Below are 27,115 nucleotides of genomic sequence, written 5' to 3' on the forward strand. Positions count from 1 at the left end.
AAGTGATGAGCTAGTATTTAAAAGTAAATAAAATAAACAATATTTCTTCCTCTAGGACCCACATACTTTGGCTATAAATCCTCTACTTTTTTCTCCTCATTATAGGACCCCCATCTTATGGGCAATAGGTGTTTTATGTTTCATGTAAGACATTTCAGGCTTATTAAGACAGTTATAAATATGGGGGAAGAAACATATTTTCTTCATTTGGGGATTAAATTTCACAGATTTACCTTTGGTCGTCTATATTCCAATAGAGGCTGGCTCCAGAGCAATTCTGTGTGCCCCCACTGAACATGTATCTCCTATGCATGACACTAAATTAGCATGATACAACAGCATTCTTTAAAAAAAAAAAAAACCCAGAAGACTTTGTCTTGAAGGAATTTTGCCATCTGTAATTCTGTTGGTTGAGGCAGTTCCAGGTGGCAGGATGTGAGTGAGGCAAATCTTATGACATTTAGACAAATTTGGCAGTGAGCATGGCACCCAGGAGGGTACTCAACATAACAGCTGTTCTTTGCTTTATGCCTTTACATAGAGGTGTGTTCCTAAAAAGTTGTGTGAGAAGTGATTCGGGAGGAGTAAATCAAATCACAGTTTAAATGTTCCATGGGAGATTTCTCTATAAAGGGGCTGGAGGAAAATCCTTTTGTAATTATCTCTTAATTTATTGGTTTTACAATGCTAGGTCTTCCTTCATAACAGCTTTTCCCACTGTGGCTGACCAAATAATTCTAAAAAGCATTGAGAAGCGTAGTTCTTCAGAAATGAGCAATCTGCTTTACTTAACCTTTTTATTTTTCTTCGTTTTTTTTCTGTACCCAATCTTTTGTGCAATTTGTCCTCTTTAAAATACTCACAGTCAGGGGTGAGGAGGAGAAGATAACCAAAAAATAAAAATTAAGTCATAACTTAGTTCAAGATGGCAGCTCTTCTAACAGGGTTTTTAGTTGGGAGAGGTTGAAACTATAGATAATCTGCCCTCCAGAACCTTATGGGATTTGCTCCTTCAAAAGTAACCCCTAGAGGCTGCCCTGTTTTTAATGCCTACAGACTTTCAGCTTATCACTTCCTGACATTTTATTACATATTCTTTAGTTCACTTGTTATCTAGTTCTGGTCAGAAAATAAATTTCAGGAGAGCAGAGTCTTTCTAGTTTGTTGACTGCTGTATCTCTAGTGATGGGAATAGTGTCTGACACATAGTAGATGCTCAAATAAATATTTGTTAAATGTCTGACTAAATAATTTGGGCAAAGTACATTCCTAATTTTTTCTTTAGATATAAAAAGTTCACCACAGCCTAATCTTTTTTTTTTCTATCTGAAAGAAGCCACCCATATTATTTGGGAAATCAGTGTTATTACCACCCAAAATTTGTTCAAAAAACAAATATGCACGGATATAGTTACCTGCCCCTGTGGTGGACACCAGTTTGGGCTTGCTGCGAGCACCATCTCCTTTGGTGGTGTAGGCTGTGACGGTGAGGGAGTAGGACGTTTCAGGCTGTAGCCCAGAAATGATCATGTCCTGAAATAATATGATAGAATGACGTTGATTCAAAACATGCTATGAACGCCCTGGGGAAAAATCACGACACTCATCTTTGTTCTGCGCATGCTTGCACCTCCCCTTCAGCCATGCCAAGCAATGGAAGTCTCATGCCTAGAGCTCATGCTATGGATAACCTGTTTTCATGCTGATACTGATGTGGGATTTTCAGCCATTCTAAGAGGCAGCTCTAAGGGAAAGTAGATAAAAACATAAAACCTGGAGCCAAATCTCCTGAATTCTTGAATTTAAACCTGCCTTCCCTTATTTATGAGCTTAGTGAGGGGTATATGAGTTTACCCCTCTGTGCCTCAGTTTCCTATGTAAAAGTTGAAATAAGACCCCAGAGGGCTACTGGAAATTAAATGGCTTATATCAGGTAAATAATTAGGACTAGGCCTGGCTTGTATGGAGTAATTCATAAACTACCTGTTATTTTATGCTAACAGCTATCCATATGCATCCATTATGGCCTGGCTGATGATGGGGCTGATACCAATGCAGTCTGTTTTATTACCATGTAAGTATTTTTGCCAAATGGCTGATCTGTTGGATCCAGGTATCCTGAGAGCCAGAGAAGTTTCTTAGGACTCAAGTAACATATTATTGGTTAACTGTGTAGGCTGTGAACTAAAATCATTATATACAAAAGTTTCTGTTCATCTGGAGAATTTTCTGTTATCCTAAAACCAAAGAACAAGACTTACTCTATATCATGAATGTGTCCAATTAATGCTGACTATTTAGAAAATGTTAAATATCATAAGCTATTTATCAAAATTCTTAGTTTTCCTTTGGTAAGGCCCCAAAGCTGTGATAGTTATTAAGACTAGATGATTGTAGAACTGTTCTTCCAAATTGGGGATTACATGAATTAGATAGGGTGCTGGCTATTAATTTGTCCTGGTATTTTCTTTAGACAGACAGACACACACACACACACACACGCGCGCGCGCACACACACACACACACACACACACGAGCAATAAAAAACCATTTCAGATTTTTGGTACAGTTATGTTTTCAAATTAAGTGTGGGTAAATTTAAGAAAATATACAATGTTATCGTCTTCCACATCTAAAGACAATACGAGTGAGAGTTCAGTAAATAGGCTGGGTTGTGTGGAGAACAGTAGGATTTTTCTGTGCAAGGCTGCAATGGGAACCATAGAACTCAATTGTTAAATCTGATCCAAAATATGATGAATTTTACAATATATTTTTCTCAAAAATGAAGAAATATCATCAGTGTGGAAATTCAAGAATTTCAGATACCATCTTGATGAGTCATTGGGAATATTGCTTTGCCAGATAAATGAACTAAATTTGGGAGAGAGTTTTTATTTTCAGGACCTTGGAATGGTTATCATCACGGAGAGTATAAAAACCAAGTGAACCACCTGAGAATGGCATTTTAAATAATGGCAGACACAAGCTATTCCAAAAGTAATAATGGGTAAACGCCAGCATTGTTGTTTCCAAGATCCCCCTCACATGCCGCTGAGTGTTGCTAGAAGCAGGCGAGGCCAGGAGAAAAATTAAAGGTAAGGCTTGGTTCTATCACCAAGTCTTGTGGCAAAAATTTATGTACTCGGCCTTTCAGAAGTTCTTATTTATAAAATTAAGGTTAACCACAAGTGTCCTTCTTCTAGCACCTGTTGTGACAAGCTAACATAAGTAATGCAATTTGAAATTCGAGCCCTCAAGGGTAATACAGTCTCAGCCGTATACACCACTATCTACCTGGATCACATCATCTCTTGGGTTACATTTTCTTTCTTTAAGCTGTGTGTGTACTTCTTTTGTGGTTTCTGTCCCTTCTTTGGGGTAGTGTGCCTCATACCATGGCCACAAATCCTCATTCTCTTTGTCTTCTCCAATCCTGTCTCCACTCTTCTTGTTCCTGCCTCTTAAAAGCTAGCATTCTTAGATGTTCTGTCATAGTCACTGGTCCTAAATTCACCTCTAGCCCTGACTTCTCACCAGGGGACCAGTGGCACATGTATTGTAAATGTCTGCTGGACATGTTACCTGGATTGTTAGGTATTACCTCAAGCTCAACTTAACTAAATAGAAGCGGATTCTCCTCTTTACTTCCATATTTTAATGAATTGTAGAGGATCTTCAAAGCTTAAGAGTGATTCTTTGACTTCTTTGCTTCCTAAAATTTTTATCTAATCAGCTAGTATTTTGTCAATTATTTCTTTAAAATGTTGATCATAGCTATTGCTTTTCTATTTCTGCTGCCCCAACTTAGTTGAATTTTTATCCCTTTGCGTCTATCTTAGTAAAAAAACTTTTTATTTATTTCCCTCTTTACTCACTTTCTTCTTTCTAATTTGTCCACTAAGTCAACAGTTTTAAAGCTGCAGGTAATGACTCATTCAGTAGATTATGAAGTCAATATAGTCAGTCATGACCAGCATTAAAAAATAAATATACTTAAATGCAAAATTAAATTTTAAAATTACATACATTTAAAGGTAAGATTATTTTGTAAAACCTTTATTTTAAACATATGCATAAATCAGTCATAACATATAATGCATATCTTACTAAGGGTAATGGTTAAAGAAGTTTATAAAACTGCCATGTTGTTGATTTTTCAACATTATATTAAAATTTTTCTCTTAGCTATATTTAGGATTAACTTATCGATCTGAACCCTTCATTCCTGTCAAATTGGCAAGTTGTCACCTGATTATATCACACTCTTAACTGCCACAATAGCTGTTTCTGCCATTCACCTTTTCAAAAAAAATGTTGTCCCCCGCCCCCCACCCCACACACACATGTACTCTTTCACTTCTTCAATATCTACTCATCCTTTAAGTTCTCAACTAAGTTTTCAAGATCTCCTCAATGATCCTGGTCTACTGTCTCTAAACTCCCAGCTCTTACTGACATTGCCACTCTTTAACTAATCAATTACACATTGCTTGAGGTCATCATTTCTGTTGTATTTTACAGAACTTCTGAACTTTACATCCTTCTTAGCTACCTAGACTGCAAGCATTTAGAAGGCAGGTGTTACATCTTATACCCACCTCGCTATAGTACCTTATATATAAGCTCTCAATTAATAACATAGTCGACTCATTCAAATCTTTTATTTTTTTTTTTAAACTCCTTGCTCAGTGAGATGCTTTCTACTTTTTGGCACAGCCCATTCAATTTCACTCAAATCTGTATGGGTAAAATAGAGAATTGTCGTTTCTAGATAGAGCTAATTAGTACCAGATCCACATGATCTTATCCACTGAATACATAACCCCGAAGGAGGATTTATAAGCAGACTACAACAAACAACTCTCTGGTCTATGATACCTCCACTTAAAGCAGGCCTCCTCTGTGTTACAAGAAAAGTTAGCAGCAGCTACCGAAAGGAATTCATGACATTTCTTATGCAATCAGTAGCACCATGCCAATTTCACAAAATAAAAAAACAAAATAAAAAGTGTACCACAGTGAAGATAATTTAAAAAATAATGTGTTAGTTCATGCATCCAAACAAATTGTGATAATATATCACAAATAAGTGAAGGAGATGTATCAGAAAAAACAAGCATTTGTGATCTATTTTGACAAGGCAGTCCAAAACTACTCACATGTTCAGTAGCATCATCAAATTCCCACTGATTGAGATTAAGAAGGTTGGGGAGAGCGGAAACAAAATAAAAAGAAATAAAGAGAAATTTGTAGACTGATAAAGGCAATTGTGCCTTGCTTAGATTTAAAAAAAAAAAAAAGTAGAAAAAAAATACGCAACTGAAGCAGTGTGCACAATAAAATCCCAAAGAGTATAGTGTGTTATGGTGCCTTCTTCATTCCCAATTGAAAAGTCAAAAGTGATAGCACTGCATTGCTATCACTAAAACCAGCTTTTTTTTTTTTTTAATGTGTGGTTCATTGGAGCGAATCAATAAGGTATAGCAGAAAACTAATGCACACTGCTTTGTGACATTTATTTTGTCTTCTTCCTTAGGTTACACAGTTAGTTCAAGTCATTAACGTCTTTCATTAATATTGAAATCCTACAGTCACAGTGATCAGTGAAGTCCTGCAAGACGTAATGAAATTTCAATGAAAAGTCAAAGAGAATATATGAGAAGAGAAAAATAAAAAGAAAAAACACAAGGAAAATCAGCAAATTAATAAAGAAAAGTCAAAGTAGACAAGAGAGGAAAAACAAGACTGAGTGGCATTTAAAGCATTTTGTATTACATAGTTCCATTAACTACTACATTCCCAATGAAAACAACAACAGAACCACAGTTCCATAATGTAAGATTATCTAAGAACAGAAGAACATCAGCGTGTTTGATGGTCAAATCAGTTTCTTTTGATCATTGCAGACTTTAAAACATAAGCATTGATGACCTTATTAATTTTATACTATGAGAACTTTCTATTTCACAGGCAGTACAAAATAAATATTTGAAAAAAAAAGTCAGCAGCTCTTTTCCAGAGTCTAAGGCAGTGATTCCCAACTTTTTTAGCACCAGGGACTGGTGCTTCTATGAGAATCTAATGCCTGATGATCTGAGGTGGAGCTGAGGCAATGATGATGCTAGTGCTAGGGAGCAGCTGTAAATACAGATTAAGCTTCACTTGCTGGCCTGCCACTTACCTCTTGCTGTGCAGCCCTGTTCCTAACAGGCAACAGACCAGTACCAGTCCATGGCCCAGGAGTTAGGGATCCCTGGTCTAAGTGACACAATAAATCTCCGACTAAATTTACTGAAGTGGCCTTCAAACCAACCATCCAAAGATGGATAAGTTAGCCACTAATCCAGTCCCTTTAGTTAGAACATTTTAAAACTGAAGCAAACATAAGCAAGCACCTTTGTGATTTGATTGTATTAAGACTCTGGTGTAAATACTTTCCTCAGAGTCACAGGGATATTTATTACCCTCTTATTTTCGCAGAGACGAAGATGCCAAATTCTCAATCAGCAAATTGCTCAAGTAGCAGTTCTCAATTTGGATCATAATCTTTCTCACTTTCATATAAAAAAAGAAACTTTCCATTGAAATAAGTTTCAAATTTTCACAAATATCATCCAGTGCCATTCCCATCCACCAACATGCTCGATAAAGCACTTCCTTATTCATAATATCTCATCCCTATTGAAACAAGCACAGGTAAGATAGCCTATGCGTTATATATAATCCCCAGTAGGGCAGTTATTTATTGAAATCTTCTTCTCCATTTTAGGAAAATATGTACAGATGGATTTATTAGGGTACTATCTTTGAATCACTTCTAACATGGAAAAAATGTTAATACTCTATTTGAAACAGCATATTACAAAACCAAGTTGTGATGACATGGTTATAAACAACTGGCCTAGGATAAAGAGAATTTCTCACATCCTTAACAACTTTGAATACTTTTCTTAACTTGGTTCAGCACAGGGAATTCCCAATTTTTCCCTGGGAAACTCTAAATTTTATCATGGTTATTATTTTCATTCTCTGGGATATTAAATGATTCTTTTCACCAAACAGGCAATTTAATAAAGAAATACTAAAAAAATACTATCTGGATACCTTTCCCTGAATAAGAATATCTATTCTTCAACAGAAGAAGTCTAGAAATTAGGTCAACTTAATTCCAAGTAGTTTTAGCACAGCAAAAATTAGATACTATCAGCAAAATTGCTTCTTAGAATTCTTCCCTTTGGTTTGATTAAATCAACTTTTTTTGAAGTCAGAAAGGGAAACTCAGATGTAGCTATAGAGAGTTAAATAGCTGTATTTTAAGAAAAAGTAACATGTTGTTAATCAGATGTGCCATTTCACTACAATTTGTTTCATCGCTTGACGTCAATTCTGATTAAATAGTTAAATACACATCGTGTGTTTTAAAAACAAGAATTTTGCACAGGGTTTTAAAATGTAAAAGAACAAAAAATTAAAATGGCAGCCATTTCAAGCCATAGAAAGAAAAAATATGAAAAAACACAGGTACGTAATTTCAGAGGCTTACCTGTGCATCAGCCAGCATGACGTCCTTCAGCATGGGCTGGCCCTTGGGCTCACCATTTTCCATCCTCACATAATGCACCTGGTATCCTCTTATTTGGCCATGCTGTTTATTGGGCACAGGTGAGCGCCATGAGACTTTAACAGATGTTGAGTTGACAGCCTCTACCTCGACTTTGCGAGGAGGACCACTAGGAACTGGAACAACATCATCGGATAAAAGAAAATTATAGGCACTGTCCCACCCAGCCAGAGCATTTTCTTTACTTAGGTTTAAAAAAAAAATGGGCAGACCCACTATGTTTCCTTTGTGGAATACAAACATTTTCAACCAATGAAAATGCTCAACCAATCTGCTCTACCTTTTAAGAAAAGATCAAAAAACATGACCAATGCCAAAAAAAAATATGGAAGAAAAAAAGAGTATCAGAGAAATAGAAAAACATGTAAAAAATGTACAAAAGCCAAGGAAGATGCTTTGAGGTTCAAAGCATTAAAGCACAAAGAGGTATAGCATTGAAATAATAACAAAAACTGCTTGTTGATTGTTGTGTGTTTTTTAAAGTTTTCTTTTTAGCAGAAAAAAAAAGATTCTTGACTATATGGATTTTCTTCTTTTTTCTCATATCAAAGGTATTCCATACAACAAATGCCAAAAATTAAATGTTGAGCATCAATGTCTCTGAAAATGCAAGACAAAAAGGCAGCAAGAAGAAGGTAGTTTAAAAAGTTAACTTCAAAATGTAAAAGAAGTGACTACAAAAAGCCAAGAAAAATGCAGAAGACTTTAGATGGAAGTACAGAGGAAGAGCCTGGATTGCAAGGTCATAGGAGCAAACTGTTCTTTTAAAGGGAAGCACATTTCTGTGTTGAGATTGAAAGAAAAAAAAAAAAGTCCAGGCTGTAGCAAAGGTAGATCTTTGGCAAAAACTACTGATGTTATAGCGATGCTGGGTAAAAAAGATGAGCAGAGAAAAATGGATTACTGTTAGCCTATCAAAAGACAGCAGATCGAGATTGTGTCAGAAGGGAGCAAACTGACGTAGCAGAGGCAACATACCATCTTCATCGGTTCGAATCAACACGGACAAGCTCTCGGGACCAGGGCCGACATCTGTGTGGGCTGTCACAGTTATCCGGTACTCAGTCCATTTTTCCAGCTGTTCCAAAAGGTATTTGGTAGTGTCCGAAGGAATTCCCAAAATCTCATGAGGTTTGTCATCTTCTCCACCCACTGCAGTATACTTGATGGAGTATTCAGTAATAATGCCATTCTGTTTTTCCACTGGTGGAGGTTGCCAACTTACCAAAATACTAGTGGAACTTGGGCTGGTGCAACTAATGTCTTGAGGAGGAGCTGATGGCTCTTATTTTGGTAGTGAGTTAAAGGAGGGTTTGAGTGAAAGGACAGGAGTGGTTGGAAAAAAAAATGATAAAACAAAAGAAAAGGCAAAAATAAATAAACGAACATTAAGGGCAACAAAATGAAAATAAAGCTTTAAAACTTAAATTTTTAAAGATAAATTATGTACCTTGGCTTAGTAATATGAATAAACAAAAAATAAATAAACGACCAAAGAAAAGGTTAAACAATGGGTGGGGGGAATATGCGAAAATGAAAGCTTGAGATAATAGAGCCTCCAATAAAATTACCTACCTGAAATTTAAATTCTTCTTCTAAACCAATCCCTCAGTATTCCCCCGCCCTACTATGCAGACTACTCAACTTCAAAAAAGCTGCAAATAATGCAAGATTGATTACATAAGCATCGCGATGATGCTTCGCAGATGCTGTTTCAAGCTTTGAGTTCTACTTTCTAGAATGAGGGCGCTTCGTATACAATATTCATTTGTGAAAGCATTCTCAAGTGTAAAAAACTGCAATAACTATTAGATATCCTTTCACCAATTCCACTTTTAAAGAAAATAAATAAAAGCCCAACAAACATAAAAGGGTTCCCTCTGACTGTGTGTAAAAACTAAGTGTGCCTAAGCAGTTTTAATGAAAAGTGTTAACCTAACATTGATCATAGCCCATATACACTGAGCATGCAGAATCAATAAAGGATAAAGATGCATAGTCCAAGGTTTACCTACCCGAGAGTAATGTCAGGCTTGTTGATTCTGACTGTAACTTGTACTTACCCTACATCAGCTTTCAGCTTTTTAAAAATTATAACTCTTCTTGAGACACCATTGCTAGTGAAGAATTAGATTCCACCAGCAAATTTTGGTAAATCAATAATTATCATCTATCCCTTACAAAACGTCAATAACATAGACATTAAACACAATGGTTAAAAAAAAAATCCTGAGAACCATCTGGAAAAGATATGGCTTATCTTTCATTTTGTACATAATTACTTTCATTTTCTACATAATTATTCATATAAAGTAGGGTTTATAAAGTCGTTAAAAGGTAAACTTATTGCCTGTTCTAAAATAAACCATTCACCTTGTTAGCAATCATTTTCCATCAAATTAACAAAACATATCATTACTGGAAAAAATTAAAAAGCAATAAAGAACAATGCAGGTATTATAATTTATTTTTAAGGTGATAATATATATTTCTAAAAAAAACAAACAAGTGGGATAAGCCATACATAAATACATATATATTTTTAAGGCAATATATATCTATAATGAGTAAATAATTTCTAATTTTTTTGTATCTGAAGATGTAGTTTGAGTATTTACTTAGACCTTCTAGGTCTTAATATTATATAGTGTCAGGCATATCAGGTTGTTTAGAGGATTATCAATCTTTCTTAATTTACATGTCTTGTATTCTTCATTACAGTCAATCAAAATGAAAAGCTTCCTTTACTGACAAAAAGAAAATTCTCAAAAGAAAGCCTTGTAAATTTGAAATAATATTTGTAAAGTCACTAGAATATCATTTTTATTGATTCTGACTACAGGTTCTTATATTTCTAATTATAAAACTATTTTAAATGCATCATCATTATTTATAATGAAATTGAGTTATTCATGTAACAGCAAGGACTCATTTGTAATTCTTTTTAAAAAGCTGATTTAGTTTTCACTATTTTACTACCATCAGACCTTCTATTCTTGAGTCTATTCAACATCATTTGAAACTCTTATTTTAATAAACAAAGAAAGATAAGCTTTAGGGGTGATTATAAAAAGTCCACTCTGTCTCTAAATATATACGTATGTATGTACGCAAAAAAGTCAAGTTTTTAAACCATGCAAAATATAATACTGAAGCATGTCACATTTCTTTTAATTAAATGTCTGATTTTAAGAATTATTTTCTACAATATTACTTACTAGCCTATCTGGAATTCAAAGCAAACATACAAAACTATATTAATTTACATGCTTCAGATTTGAAAAGAAAGAAAATTCAATGGGAATAAGTTATGATCACTAATGAATTAGCAGGATTCAAATACTTTTCATATGAATAATCATGTTTTGAGAAAAATGAAGAACATGAATTTTATTATCAAAAACCTCTAAAAGATATTATTTCCATAGAAGAATAAAATGATAGAATACTTGCTTATGTGGAAGAAAATTCATCTTTTAAAAATATGTAAATTTTATGTTTGCAGACAGGTCAAAAAATTAGGTCAATAAAGCACTCTCATTACAGAATTCAATGCATTTGTATTATACAAATATACTGCATGTCACTATATCAAAATCACTTATAAAATATTTTAAAATCTAAGGAAATAACTCCATAAAACTATTCAATTCAAAGTAAATGGTTATTTAATAGACTAACTATAAAAACTTATTAATAAAAAGCAAATAGTATTATAAGCCACCAAACTTTCCATCAAAAACAACCTCTCATGTAATATTTTACATAAAAAGCAATTTTAACAATCTTCCCTGAACACAATGAACCCCCATTGTGATAAACACAACTATTCTTTAGGGTAACAGTTCCAAAAAGAAATTGAACCTGAGGAAACAAAATCAAATTTAGGATTGCAAATGTACTTGTGATTATTTCATTGTTCCTAAATTTGTCCAAATACAGATCTGCTGTGAATGTTCAAAATTTTCACATGTACTACTTGCAGAGTTAATAACAAACTAGTCAGGAGAGCTGAGCTTTTCTCTGAGTAGGAATAAATAAATAAAATAAAGAGATGTTGGTTAGCAAAATTAAAACCTATATGCTTATAAAAGATAAAGGTTTGGTTTTTCAATGCCCCTTTTGTTTGCTAAGGGTGCCTTTGGTTATTTTGCAACTTGAAATTTGCTTTACAATCTTATAGTTCAGTAAATGGGGCTTGATCTAACACCCCTATCACTCATTTTTCTTGTGGAGGTCTCCTAACTGCTCTGAAAGTCTTTCAATTTAATAAGTGGGAGAATGAAACCTACTATTTGGACCAAATTTGAAACTAACACAGGTCACAGTTGTACTCTAATCCCCAAAGCTAGACACTTACTAGCAGAAAGACTACTAACAATTAAGCATATTAAGTAGCAGGTCTGTTGGTTGGGGATAAAAGCCAGCAACACTTCCTAGTGAAAGAAGGGCAGAGAGTTAAGCAAAGAGAGACACCTACTTGACTGCATGGTTCTAGCTGATATTTCAGCTGTAGAAGCACCCAAGCCTTGAGGAGAGCGTGCAGCCAGACGAAAGTAGTACAAGCTATTTGGTTTCAGCCCTTGCAGTCTGTAAGAAGTCCCTGGCTCAATGGTAATTCGTTGCTGTAGATATGTAACAAGAAAGAAAACTCAGTCATCTTCATTAAGATTTGGGCAATTTTTTTTTTTTTTTTTTTTTTTACCACAATGCCTGAAACATCAGATTTGTGTCATACGCGTTATAACGTCATCAAAACATCACATATAGAACCAAAGGCATATCAAGGACTCTGCTAGGGAAACTGCATAATGAAAGTATTAGCATTTAAAAGGCATAATAAAAACATCAGCATTTAAAAGGCAAGTTTCTACAACAAATAAGGATATAGCCACAGGGATCTTTCTAATGATGACACAACTAACCAAAGGAAACAGATAAAAGAGAGATTGAGGCCACCACAAAGAATGCCTTCTATCCTTGAGGAAGACATGGTGCTGTGACATAGCTCACAAAGAAAATGACACCTGCCCCTGAGAGTGGAGTATGCCCACTATGTGCAATTTCAACTGAAGAGATATCTAGCTCATCTTCCATGACCTTCAGCAATCTATATGGGGCAAAGAAAATATGGCCAAAAGTAACAACAGAAACTAGAATGCAGTTTATATGAAATTGGTATAAAAGAGAACTAAAATTGCCAAGTTCTGATGGGATAAAAATCAGATGTTAGTTACTGAAGAAAGCTAGATAATTTACACGAAAATGTTATCACTCTAGGTTGATTTAAAATAATTTTAAAGCTTCCTTTATTTCAGTTTTATATCCCATCTCACAAATGAGTGAATTTAGATGGAAGGAGGGGAGAAGGGAGGTAGATAAAGGTAGAGGGGATCAAATATATGGTGATAAAAGGAAACTGAACTCTGGACAGTGAACACACAATGTAATATACATGTGATGTATTGAACTGTACACTTGAAACCTATATAATTTTATTAACCAATGTCACATCAATAAATTTAATTTAAAAAAACATAAAAAGTTAAAAATAAAACAAAAAAATTCGTTTCTTTGTGAATATAGTCTACATCTGGAAAAAAAATCACAAACGTTTCTATAACTTTTAATGTCATAAAGGACTTTTGAAATAAGGTTTCTTTAATCAAATGTTATAATTACTTTTCATGCTTGAAATTTGCCTTTGCATTTTTTTTTTTTTTTTTTTAGGTGAGGCAATCCTGGGTTGATCTCACAGATTGCAAGGACCTTGCCATTTTACAATCCCTTATTTTTTATTTGATATGCCTGTAGCACCTGGTCTTCCTAGGTGGTCTCCCATCCAAGTACTAACCAGGCCCGACTGCTTAGCTTCCAAGTTCAGAGGGGATCAGGCTTGTTCAGGATGGCATGGCATAGATGCCTTTGCTTTTTAGACAGCTATAGCTGTTTATGGGTAATCAATCTCAGATTGAACATTAGCTTGTAGTAAACCTTAAAATATGTAATCTAGTAATGACATAAATAATCTTAAAGCTTTTCATCAGTGTTTGTTGTTCACACAAACAGAAAACGGTCAAGAGGAATTCAAATATAAAATCAGAGAAAACATCCCTAGGGTGTTCTGACTTGCAAATACAAAAGCTTTAATTTTTTTTTGATTTACCAAATAACAAGAAATAAAAGGGATTCTCTAAACAAACAATTGTAAAGCAGCATTGGTCTATCAATGTTCAAGTGTCTATAGCATTCTCAAAAAACTGCCACTTTCTTCACTGTTTTTATTTTGTTTCAAAGGTAGTTGTAAGGATATAAAGTAATTTAATGCTAATTTGTCTTATTAAAAGACCAATAATTGTAACATCAGTATTTTAAGTTATATCAACATTTTAATTATATTACTTTTAAGTTTTTAATTTACATTGGCTTTATTAGCTAAATCTAAAAGCATTGCATTTAGAAGCTGGTCTTTGGAGATTCTACTCAATTCAAACAAATGAAATCAAATAGACGTTTACAATAACATATTAATTATAGTTTTCAAAGTGATGTTCCACAATTTAATTGATAATAGTTCATTTAGTATGTTCATGTTTAAAAAGGTGTTCCTTGTTAGATCTTAGAGACTGTTTAGCTTTGGGAAGATCTTTATTAGATAAAGAATGTGAAGAGGTAAAATAAAATGGCTTATGTGGATTGAGTTTTCATATAGTTTTATTAGCATTTTTGTCTAAATATGCTCTACTGGAAATTACAATAACAAAAGACACATATATTCCCTTTCTGGAAATGTGAGATGAAACTTAATACTGATTTCTATAATCTATTCAATGTACCCAAGAGGCAGTGTACCCTAATGGTTAAGAACACAAATTCTAGAAATTGACTTACTCAATTCAAATTCTAGTTTTGCCATTCAGTAGAGTGAGATTTTAGGCAAATTATTTAACTTTTTATTCTGTGTCTCTATTTTGTTCTACATGAAATTGATTAATAGAGGTTGACTCATAGCACTGTTTTAAGGATTAAGTTAGTTAATATATGTGAAACCCTTAGAACAGTGCCTGGTAATATAAATATTTTGATTTTTGTTTCTCTTTTCAGTAACTATCAACAATTTCCAGCCTTCTATAATCTACTGTTATTTTATTTTCATAATATACTCAAACTTTATATATACTCACATTCACATCAAATAATTTTTGGTGTACAATTAAACATTTGTGATGCTGCATCTTTTTCTAAAACCAGTTTGGGTAAATTCATCTACCCAAAGTCTTGGAGCTTAGTTAGTTACATGTTTACAGTGACTCATAGGGTATATTCTTTTATAATCTGATACTTCCACAAGTAACTTGGAAATCAGAATAAACAATAGTTACAATAGAGACAATAGCTATTCTTTTTCCCCTCCCCAAATAAGTCTCCAAATATCGTGTTTTTTTTTTTTTTTTTTTTTTTGTCAAGTTTCTCTTTTGTTGAATAAATCTTTCTACGAAGTTCCTCTGGAAATATCTGGCCTTTCAACAGAAGTTGGGCAAGTACACTAAAGTAGAGTAGTGCTTTAGTGTAGTGATTAATTACAAAGGTGAGAAGCACAGTCCTACCTCCTCTCCATGCTCCCCATCTTTGTAGACCAGTTCATAGTTGGCGATGGTGTCTGACCGTGGAGGTGTCCAAGAGAGCAAAATACTTGTTTCAGACTCAGGTTCTGCTTTGAAGTTTAGTGGCTGCCCTGGTACTAAAAACAGGGAGTCAAAGGATTGGGTTTATCATCACCATAAATATTCATAAGTTCTTTCATTAGTACATCTGTTTAAATCTTTCAAAATGTGTCTACATGTATCAGCTAAATGGAGAGCTAGGTCTCTTACATTGTCCAAGTTAATCTGTATATATAAAGCCCATTTTCCTCCTTCAAGGAAAAGAATGATATTATGAATTTTGTCCATGTCCTTGGTTGGTATAATATCTATACAAGATACAGAACTAGTAAATATAAAATATATCAGGCTCTGAATTTAATTTTAAGAGTAATGAAATTATTTACTTCATAATATTGTTGTTAGTGATCACTGAAATGATTTATATGATGCACTTGCAATAAATATTGCCTAAATCATAATGAGAGCTAAATTTATAAAAGCTATTGCTGTTTTGTAACTGAGTGGAAACTTACTCTCTATAACTTAGCACTGTATATGACTTTCAAAATTATTTCAAATTAGGTTTATAAAATTCCACCTTCGCTGCATTAATAAAATCTAGAGGCAACCAGAATCACTTAGCATTTTTTATTACCAACCCATGTTTTAAGAAACAGGTAAAAAAGGAGATAAAAAGCTATCACTTACAAATAATTACTTCTAACCCCAAAATGATTTAATACATTAGACCTAATATAAACTGAATATTGTCCCTAGTGAGAGGGAGCTAAATTACTATACAAATTTAAAAGTTTATAGAATACACTTATTATCAGAAATGTAGTAATTTAACAAAGGTCTTCCATAATTCTCATATTAGTCATATTTCCCATGCAATAGAGAATTTGAAAGAGCTACATATGAGATGTAATAACAAATGAGACATCCATCCATTTGAAAACACCTTACTCAAATGTTATTTTACAATAAGTCTACTGACCCCAACCCTTGGTTAACACCTAATTCTCATCAGGTCCTCTAACCATTATACACAAGGCTAATGAACTTCAGGGCATCACTAACACAGCAAACTTCACATTATTCTTGGCCAGTGTCTGCTCTGATTGGTTGGTGCTTAAGCTTTGCTGGCTGTTAAAGACTTTGATCATTATCCTATCCCCAAAAGTTCACATGAGAATTCCATGTATATTTAATAAAAAAACAAGAACAATGATGTGTACTTCACACCAGAAGGAAAAAGATTATCTAAAGTGCTTTTTGCAAATGAGCATAAACATTCAAAAACATATAAAGTAATGTAACTGGTAGCTGATATATGATATCAATTTCTTAAGTACTTGAATCATCATTTTCACAAGTTCAAATAACCAAAATGTATTACTTTCTTTCCCTTTTGTAATCATCTCTCTGTAGTATGATTTTAAAACTGCCTGTTGTTTAAAAAGGGATTAAAGTCTAGAGGGATTTAGCAGATTGGTTTCTAAGATCCCTAATTATCATTTTATTCCACTGTCTGCTCTGATAACCTCTGAGTCAGACTCTTTCTCTCTCTCTGTGTGTGTGTGTGTGTGTGTGTGTGTGTGTGTGTATCTTATGCATGTGCAATCACACACATACTCATGTTTGGACTGATGCTTAAGGCCGCCAACAGTCAGTACTTCATATTTCTAATTGCATTCATCTTTTCTCTCTTTTTGTATCATAGGCCTTGAGATACTCTTTAATTTGATGCCTCTGGGAATATACGTTCTGAACAGAGTATTTTTTTTTTTTTAAAGTACCTGCCCAGTGGGTGACTTAACACAATCATTCAGATTGAAAGATGGAGACAAAAGAAGATAAAAGATCAAGAGTAAGAGAAGAAGAAGCAGAGGGAAATAAAAATAAACAGGCAAATAGCAAAGCAAATAGCAAATGTATTACTTCTAAAAGGGAAATATCAAAAGTACTGAAAGGAGCAACAATGGAAGTCAAGAACAAGCAGATGGAGAAACCATGATTGGATTCTAACATTCAGATGATGAGAGGGTTTCTCAGCCTAAAAACACATCCACAAATACACACACACACACATATGTGTACAGTCACTTCTTTTTCTCTAGTTTTATTCCTTTTTGCCTTTCCCCCAACTTCCACAAGTCTGGGGAAGAAGAAATCCTTGTGATAACTCCTAACTTAAATCAAACTGGAGGACAGTATTGTCAGGAATCAAAAACACAGTATTGAAGGGCTGCTTAGGAAAATAGCTTGTTACATATTTTCTCCTTGCCTAACACTAATGATAAATTAAATGACATTGATTGAAAACATCTTGGAAATTTAATTAAATTTTTCTTATTTAAACCATTTACTTTCTTGCTTTTGACTTGAACAAATTCCCGGTAGGACTCAATGCCTCATTCTCGTTTAGTGACACAAATTTCACCTGATCCTTAAGTTCTGTTTGGTTCTATTAAGGACCCTCTTCTTCTAAATAATGAATCAGATAGGCATATCAGTGTCTTAGAGGGTTTACTGTCTATTATATTCTTGGACAAAGTATGTAGTGGTCAGATGATTTAATGGTAAGTCTCTTCACATAATAATTAAGGGGCTCTCTTCCTCTGTTTCCATGATCCCTTTCTTTTGAAATAATTTGGAGGGTAATGTAAGTTACTAGATTCTAGTAACGTAAATGCCTATAGGTGTCAGGAAGATTGCTTAGGTGAGTGTAGAAGCCATGTGAAACTTGGGATCGGCTGAAGAATGCCTGGCCCACCCGAAGGGGCTAATAATGTTCTGCACCAGGAAACTGCTGCCTTGCAGAATATGGGCCAAGTCTTGCCCAAGCTTCTGAGTTTTCAGCAGAAGTTGACAGTGAATCTTCTAGGTAAAATCTTTCAGTTTTTAACAACTGAAAATTGAATTAAGTGAAATTAATGAAAAAAAAAAAAACCACTGAATTGGGAAAAATGTATCTACAGGTGAAATCCAGCATATGGACCATTGTTTTAAAAGATCTTTCCATATCAGGGTCTTTGCTCATGAATGCTTTAAGGTGCTACTACTCAGACTTTCTTGGGAATTGAGTGTTCACTTACAGATATTGCTTCCTCAGGGTCATTTAGTTATAGTTGAAACAACTACAATGAAGCTGAGGCTTCAAAGGAAAATAAAAAAGAGAGAAGTGAAATTAATGGATTTACTTTTACATTCTCCAAACATATTAGGTCTAATGATGATAATATATGTATATGAGAAACACTTTAGGGGACTCCAAACTGTTGTATTTGTTTTCTGTGCTTGGAGACACAAGGAATACTTCATCATCTGTCAACTGGATTTTTATACCAAATATTGTGGCTACAGAGGTTTATTAACATTTATATTTGTGTTTTTTCCCCAGCCCGTACACACGCACACACACACACACAATTTTTTTAATACTCTTAGAGTCTTTATACTTCAAACTTACTGGCATTCACTTACCTCTTGTTTAAGTCTATTTTCTTTTATTTTATTTAAAAGATTTTTCTGTGTTGAATTATTTCCCTCAACAATTACCTGAACATAAATTTCATGAGAAAAGTCTGAAATTCTGAGTAATTCATGGACAAATGGAAAGAACCCATCTAGAAACTTAAACCCAATTATTCTACCTTAAAAATGGAAATATGATAATATTGACCATAAACCAAATTAGAATGTAAATATAAAAAGAGGAAATAAAAGTAGAAATACAAATTATTTTTTTAATTACTCATAAGAAACGGTTATATTCTGTGAAATGGTGTTAATGATATATTTTTCTTGATTTACTTACTTAATGTTCCCAAGGATATACAAATATGAGTTATCACTTCCCTAAAATAAGATTATAATCCCACTGATAAATGTAAAGTATTTAAGTAGTACCACTATTATACTCTATAAATATCTAAGGAAATTCAAAGACAGAGAACAGAGAATGAATTAGAATTAAAGAAAAAATACGCACGTCATCTGAAATGTTGATATTCGAAGAGATCAACATTTAAGTAAAATTTAGGGAATATCTCTTAAGAAAAAAAGAGCAGCAAATATTAAGTGGCTAAACAAAAATTTCATCTAGCCATCTACAAATATGAAATATTACCGAAGAGACTAGAAAACCCATTATTGGTAAAACGTGTAGTACTTTAATAAGGTACATGTTTTTAAATGTGTATATCTACCTTATTGATAAATGATAATAATGACAATAAAAGCAACAACCAGAATTATAGTGGAAGTGAAACAAAATAAAACAAAACAAAATTCAAAACAAGAAATCTGATTTGTAAGTGCCACAAATATATCATTGACAAAATAGGTACTCAAAACAGAAGCAGAGGCACAAATCTTAATCTGACTTGTCATTAAATATCAATAAGAAAATGTTAAATTTTATTAAATTTAGATCCAGAGCTCCTTCCTCATTGCAAAAAACCATTTGGAGAAAGCGTTTAAATTGGGCTCATAATTTTGGCTATTGGGAGTCAGTTTTATTTTAGTTTGCTGATACAGGCCTGTTGACTTACACTAATGAAATGATTTATGAAGTTCTGGACACGTAAAGCACAATATTTCTAACTGTTATAGGTTTATTTTATAATAATTTTGCAATGCCAGAATTTGTAAAATTACCTTCTTTAAAATGTTTTAAGTTGATACTACTCATTAGTATTTACTTAGTAAATATATAATTCTTTTCTTCCAAAGACTTATATTATTAATATACACAAATACAAACCAGTAGACTATTACCAAGAATATATTAAGTATATAGAAGAATTAGAGGTCAGATATATTTTCTAAAGAAAATTCAGAAAATAAGACATTAGGATTTAACAGGTTTAGAATGCTTCCATCGACGTCAAATAATGTTTTTTATAGTGCATTATTTTTAAGATATAATTTATTTCATTTATCAGTTTTATTTGTACTTCTTTTATAAAGTATAGTTACCCAAAGATTTCATTATAATTATCTCTATGAGAAAACTATATAAGAAGATATCCTTTCCAAATGTGTTATCTAATAGTAGAGATCTTCTAGAACAATATAAATACTTCTCTTGTAAACTAGCATATCTTCCACACAGTTCCAAGGTGAACTAGTTGCAAGTGTCTAGAATGTCAGAAGTTAAAGCTATGGAAAATTTGGAAGCTTAACTCATATTTCTAGAAAATAATCATCTTAAATTTTTCACATTTAAAATTATTTGAAGTTTATTTAATATCTTCAACTATATTGATATTTTCATTTAAGGGGAAATATTATTTACAATCAAATGGATATTTTGATTTTCTATATTATTGGAAATATATCAATTTACATGAATCCTCCATTTATATTATTATGGGTGACAGCAATCTTAAATAAGATAAATGTGATAATTTCCCTTTTAAAATCACTGTTACTAAATACTGTTTCTTCAGAGTCTTATTTTAAACAAAAATTGAGATATTAGTGTCAAGGAATTAAATACAATAGAATGAACACATTTCTAATGTAAAAGACAAATGTTACCTTTCTGTGTATATGAAATTGAAATACGCTTGAGAAATTCCTACATATTATTGATTAGTAAATTTTCATAGGTTGAGAAAAGATAAAATTGCAGTGAAAATAATCATGTCCTTAAATTTTATATAACCTCTTTAAAAGAATATTTTATAATGGCTTATATCTTTGCCTAGCAATGATCCTAAGAATTAGCAAGTCAGCAACAAGGAAAAGGAGCAGCTCAGCATTAATTATATCAGAAGTAACATCATTGTATTTGGCAGCTGTCCACTAACATCAAATGGCCTTTGTTAATTAAGCCTAGAGAACAGATCAAATCATTTGTGCTATTTTGGAAGGTTTTCTTAACCTATTGATCTTGGCAGGTGCAAGTCATTATGTCATCATATATCTTCTCAATCATTGGGTATTAAAAGTCACATATCTTCTCAATCGATGGGTATTAAAAAGTACAACTATTATGGAAGATTCTTGGAAATCTCTTATAAAGTCTAATGCAGATTGGGAACAACTATTCTAATGCATCTGTGACCCATTCACCTAGATTTTTCTAAGTTCAGAGTCCTTGGATCGCATTAACTCAATTTCCCCTGCCATAATACTACTTTCACTGAGTTATGATTTATGTTACATTATGTCCACTGGTAAGATAGAAAATCAAAATAAGGTCTATTTAAACATCAGCTCTGTATCTTTCAAAAAACTGTGACCAAAGGCATTACTACCTATTATTCCATGTTCTCATAATTACCAAGGATTCTTAGGTTTGGGCTGAATTTAGTTCCAGGAACTATTTGGTTTCTTAGATAGCCTAAATCCTCCTGTCGTCAAAAAATAAAGTTATGAAACATGAAGATTTCTGTTTAAATCTGTGGTTAGAAAACCAAATTTAGTGATTGAGTAGAATAACTTTCTATGAAAAAAGGTATTCCTTCTAGTTCTTTCAGATAAACTTATTTTTTTCATATTTAAGTGATTTAATATACTTTTGTACTGGGACGCTCTAATAGCCAATTCAAATATTTCAGAAGTAAATTCTATGTCATTATTAAAGATATGAATTAATGACATACTGTGTTTCCTGTCTCTCTTTGTTTATTGAGCACCTAGAGTGTACAATGACCTAATAGTCACTAAAACTAGCACACTAGAAAATTATTATTTTGAAAGACATTAGTGCTTAAAAGCTATCTAGGGTACCCAGATTTAAATTCTGCTTTCCCACTTACTAACCTCATGACCCAAAGCAAGTTCCTGAAATTTTTATCTATGATCCTCAGCTTACTCATTGGCAAGTTGGATAATTTCACATCTCCCTCATTTGGGTAGTAAGAATTATTATATGGAAGTTTATAGCAGAGTCCCCAACATATTTCAGCTGTTAGGATTATGATGATGATTATATATCATCATCAAGTTATAAGATCTCCATTTACATAATCTATAGGCCTGCTATGAGTTTAAGTGTGTCCTATAAAAATTTATGTTAAATTCCTAACCCCCAGAAACTCAAGATGTTACCTTATTTAGAAATAGGGTTGCTGTAGATGTAATTAGTTAAAATGACATCAGTAGGTTGGACCCTAATCCATTTTGAGTGGTATCCTTTAAAAAAGTGAATATCTGAACACAGAAACAAGCACAGAGGAAGAATGACATGTGATGATGAAGGCAGAGATCAGGATGATGCTTTTAAAGCCATAGAACAACTAAGATTGACAACGAACCACCAGAAGCTAGAATAAAGTCTTAAAACCTTCCTCGCAGTTCACAGAGAGAACTAATTCTGCTGTCATCTTGATTTTGGACTTCCAGCCTCTAGAACTGAGAGACAACAAACACTTGTTGTTTAAGCCACCTAGTAAATGTATTTGTTAAAGTAGACCTAGGGAGCAAATAGAATTCCTAATATTTATAAGGTGGTTATTACTTCAGATGAGAAAACTAATGTTCAGAGAAGAAGTAACTTGTCCCAGGTTACAGAGCTAAAAAGTGTAGATTGGGATTCAAACCCTGGTTATGTCACACCAAGACCAGGGATTTTTAAAATATCACAGCTGAAAAATCAGAAAAACTAAAAGTGGATTATAGGAATATATTCTTCTCATATACTTTCTTGTATCTTTTAATGGTAATTGAGATGCTCAGATAGCATAATAAAAAATAATCTCATAATAGTTGATGACTTTTAATCAAGTCAAAGAAAAAGATTCACAGATTTCTATATTTTCTGTTGAGAAACTCATGAAAAACTAATCTATAGTATTTTCCTGTAAGTTAATATAGCAAATAAATACAGAACTGCAAAAGTAGGGAAAATATATGGATGATTTTAGGGTAATCATGGTAAAATATATTTTTATATTTATCTTTCATACCAGTAGAGAAAAAAATAAATCCATGAACAAATCAATAAGAACTAAATAACAGTATGAAAATAAAGCCAGGCAGGCTGTAAATATATTCTGAGAGTTAGTAGCCAGGACAATAGGTAAATATAGTTATATGATTCATAAAGCCCATGACATGAAAACAAGTCAGTGATTAAAAAGGTTTACAAGTTACAACACCTAAGAATATATTAATTCATCCCTGAGGTTACCATAGAGTTACATACCTATAGATTATAGATACAATCTCTGGTAATACATTTCTCCAATAATACATGAATTATCACAACAAACCAATGGTATGGGTCACTCATAGGTTAATGGAAACTTAAAAGTCATCAACGGAATCTTTTAAATGAATAGCTCTCAGAATTTCAAGAAGAAAGCTGTTGTTATATTCTCAGCTCAGACAAAATTGGTCACTTTGATTCAAATACCATAGATGTTTGATATCCTCTTATTAAAATAAAACCACTGGCAGGGCCAAGTTTTTCTTCATAAAGTAGTTTGGCGTCTGTCTAATACTCACTAAAGTGGGTGAATCAAGCCCTAAAGTTTGATCTTAGATCTTGGTAACTATCTTCCTTCACCCCTAAGGTCATACAAAGAAAACAAAATAAAAAAGCCATTAAGAGAATATTTTTAAACAAGTAGCTTCCTGGCAAATCTAAGCCATTTAAATATCCAAGGCCCCTTGACAAATGGTTTTATTTTTAACTTTATGCTGAACCATCAAATCTTTCACAAATTATTTTTGTGACTATTCTATCACAGTCACTAGTATAAAAAAGCAGAGACAGAGTTCTTTTATTTTCAAAATGCTACATGGAGGACACGTTCATCCACCTATGCAGAAAAGTATTCATGTCATTTGGGTACAAATTAAAAAAAAAAGGATGCTCAATGCATCCCTGTACTTCAAACTATTATTTAGTCTTCCAGGTAAGTCTGTCTGTTTCCTTTTCAGATGCCTTTATCTTAACTCTTCTCTTAGAAACTCTAAGTCTCAAAAATTAAAAATTTATATTATTTTTGTTCTTCATTTTTGTCCTTGCTACCTGTTAGCACCAGTTCCTTCCTCCTGTTCTACTTCCCATCCAGAACCAGACTTACCTCCTGTCTGAGTGATGACTTGTATGTCACTTGAAAGAGGACCATCTCCAATTGAGGTAAAAGCTAGGACTTTGACAGAATATGTTTTCTGGGGCACTAAGTTGCCAATAGTAGTGATTTGGCTGTCAGCTACATTGTGTTTCATCCAGTTGTTGACGTGTTGAGTGGGATCCATTGTATAATAAACTCTGTACCCTTGGATCTGCCCATTTGGCTCCTCAGGTTCCTTCCATTGTACCAAAATGGTGGTTGAACTCAACATCCGTGCCTGGACATCCCGTGGGGCACTGGACGGTGCTTGCTCTGACGTTTGTGTCAGCACAGGCTCGCTGGGAGGCCCCCGTCCAATATTATTGACAGCAACAACCCTGAATTCATAATCCGAGTAGGGACTAAGTCCAGCAACACTGTAGCGTGTGGTTGCCACTCCATCAATTTCTTTGTAAGGTTCCTCAGAATTTTTAGGTTTATGCTGAATGATGTAATAAGAGACAGGCTCAGGGTTCCCAGAGTCCCAGGTCAGTGTGATGCTTGTAGCTGTGCTCTCTGTCACTACAGGAGTTCCTGGAGGTTTGGGTAAGGCTTGCGGAGAGGGAAAAAGAGACAGTCACCACCCATCATAAACTCTATTGGAATGACAGAATTATGTGCCTACTAAATATTTGACTGAATGACATTATAGCATGAAATAGTTTTCTAATTGGTCAGAAAAGTACAGTTAAGGCAAGCATAGGTGACAAATCCCCTTTTACCAGACAGGCATCATAGCACTGTATTTTGGGGCTTGCGTCCAAATCCACCACTTAGCTACGTGATCCTGGATATGTTGATTAACCTCTTTTTGCTTTAGTTTTCTCATGTGAAAAATGGGAAAAAGAACTGTGTTATTGGAATTATACAGTTGGGTAACTCTATTTCATGAGTTTACTGTGAAGACTAATGAGCTAATCCAGTAATGTCCTTAGAATATAGCTGGCATCTTCAAAAAACATTAGTTGAAATTATTATTATTATTATTATTGTTATTATTACTATTGCCTTGATTGCTCAGTCCCTTGCTTCAAGAAATAAATTATATGACTAAATACCAATAAATGTTGGAAAAATCTGGAATATATTGAAATGGTATTAAAATGCATCGAAGAATAATATCCATATTGTTTTCCAGTTGTAAGACATAGGTAACATTGCTATAATTCTCTTATAAATATTCTAACTTTTATATTCAAAAAATGCCAAATCTACTAAATTAAATCATATTTACAAATCACTTTTAAAATATTTTATCATCATAATATGTATTCTACATTTGACATCAGTAATATTTGAGATAACAGGTACATAATAAATATTTGCAATTAAATTCACCTTAGAGATCCAATTTATTTTCCCTTTTAGCAGAACACAACTCAAAATGCTACTAATTAAGAATACAATCCATCTGCATTGGTGACCTCACATTTAAATACCTCACCCAGGACAATGATTCTGAAAGAGTTATTAGGAGAGAATCCACCAGACTTTTTGGAGAAAAGTCAGAAGGCAATACTCATATAAATCAACCCTTTAGTACCTTTTTCCTTGTGACATAAAGGAAAAAAGTACAGTACTCCCTAGAATGGCAGCTTTTCAAGAGAAGCAACCTTGTACTTAATTACTGTTGGATCTTCAATAACCTAGAACATTGCCTACCACTGAGTAGGTTTTGCATAAGGATTGCTAAATGACTGAATGAATCGATTTTCATTTTCCTTACTCTTTTCAAGTTGCTCTTTTTATTTTGATTCATTTTTTGCTTTCAAGATCCACCCTTATGTTTTATTTATTTATTTTTGAGGTGGAGTGGGCAGGGAAACAACAATCAATAGTCAGGAAAATAAAGATAAGAAGTTGAATAAGATATTAGTTTACTGTGACTCGTGACTTTGAATTTTTGAAGGTCTTCAGTAAAGCTTCAAATATTTAAAGCTGAAATCATTATTATGAGAAACACGATTCACTATTTGCATATCACTCTAAGAACTATAGAACAATAATATTTGACCAAAGGATTTTACTGAAAATAATAAAAGGACATTTGTTTAAATATTCTAGCCTGACATTTTTCCAGGAAGTAGGTGATCCAAATTTTCCCTAGATGTCTTTCTGAATTTTTAAAGTAAAAATATTGCTAATTAGAGGTGTCTTTACTAATAGTTAACAGATCTTATTCATTTTGCTATGACACATTTACTGTACAGTATCTGTAATGTATAGATAAGTATAAATATGATTAATATAGTTAAGAATATACAATATGATGTTACTATTTTAAATGACTAAATGTTGACAATGGTGTGTACTTTTGTTCTTATGTCACATTATTGGTTTTATATAGTATATATTTGATATATTTGCTTTGTTAGAGATATAGACTGTAACATGTGTGTTACATTTCTTAGGATCAAACTTCCTAGAAAGGGAAGTTAATTTGTGTTCATTTTTCAGTACTTCCAGATATTTGCAGAAACCTCAAGTACCCTCAGACTGATCCATTTTGCAAATGTTCTAGAATTCTATAAACATTGGGTAAAAACAATTGGTACCCTCACATACTTTTTATTTGATTCAAATATATCTGTGGAATATAGTACTGTGATTATGCTTAGTTCGCTTATTTCAAAGACAAAATATTTCTTCAGCACTTCCTCTTTGCAAGGTAAAACATAAAGCTAAAACAATATAAATCCTCTTGCATTTTGAATATTCAATGGTAGGATCCATTAAAACTTTTTAAAGCATCTATTATTTGACT

At 33.2% G+C, this 27,115-nt stretch overlaps 1 protein-coding gene across 49 annotated transcripts in view; it reads right to left on the minus strand.

Annotated features, from left to right (window-relative positions):
- Positions 1–27,115, minus strand: part of PTPRD (protein tyrosine phosphatase receptor type D) — a 1,934,582-nt gene that overhangs the window by 153,548 nt on the left and 1,753,919 nt on the right. For 33 of the 49 annotated variants that reach the window (XM_036238646.1, XM_036238649.1, XM_036238647.1 and 30 more), the window contains 7 exons: positions 24,322–24,903; positions 15,233–15,366; positions 12,106–12,250; positions 8,604–8,909; positions 7,548–7,741; positions 5,164–5,190; positions 1,416–1,533 (listed from right to left, as the gene is read on the minus strand). In XM_036238646.1, the coding sequence (XP_036094539.1) occupies positions 1,416–1,533; positions 5,164–5,190; positions 7,548–7,741; positions 8,604–8,909; positions 12,106–12,250; positions 15,233–15,366; positions 24,322–24,903 (1,506 nt within the window). The remainder of the gene's footprint in view (positions 1–1,415; positions 1,534–5,163; positions 5,191–7,547; positions 7,742–8,603; positions 8,910–12,105; positions 12,251–15,232; positions 15,367–24,321; positions 24,904–27,115) is intronic. The other 16 variants (XM_036238671.1, XM_036238672.1, XM_036238670.1 and 13 more) reach the window with 2 other exon arrangements.

Source organism: Rousettus aegyptiacus, unplaced genomic scaffold (genome assembly GCF_014176215.1).
Source record: "Rousettus aegyptiacus isolate mRouAeg1 unplaced genomic scaffold, mRouAeg1.p scaffold_m13_p_3, whole genome shotgun sequence".
Classification (NCBI taxonomy): domain Eukaryota; kingdom Metazoa; phylum Chordata; class Mammalia; order Chiroptera; family Pteropodidae; genus Rousettus; species Rousettus aegyptiacus.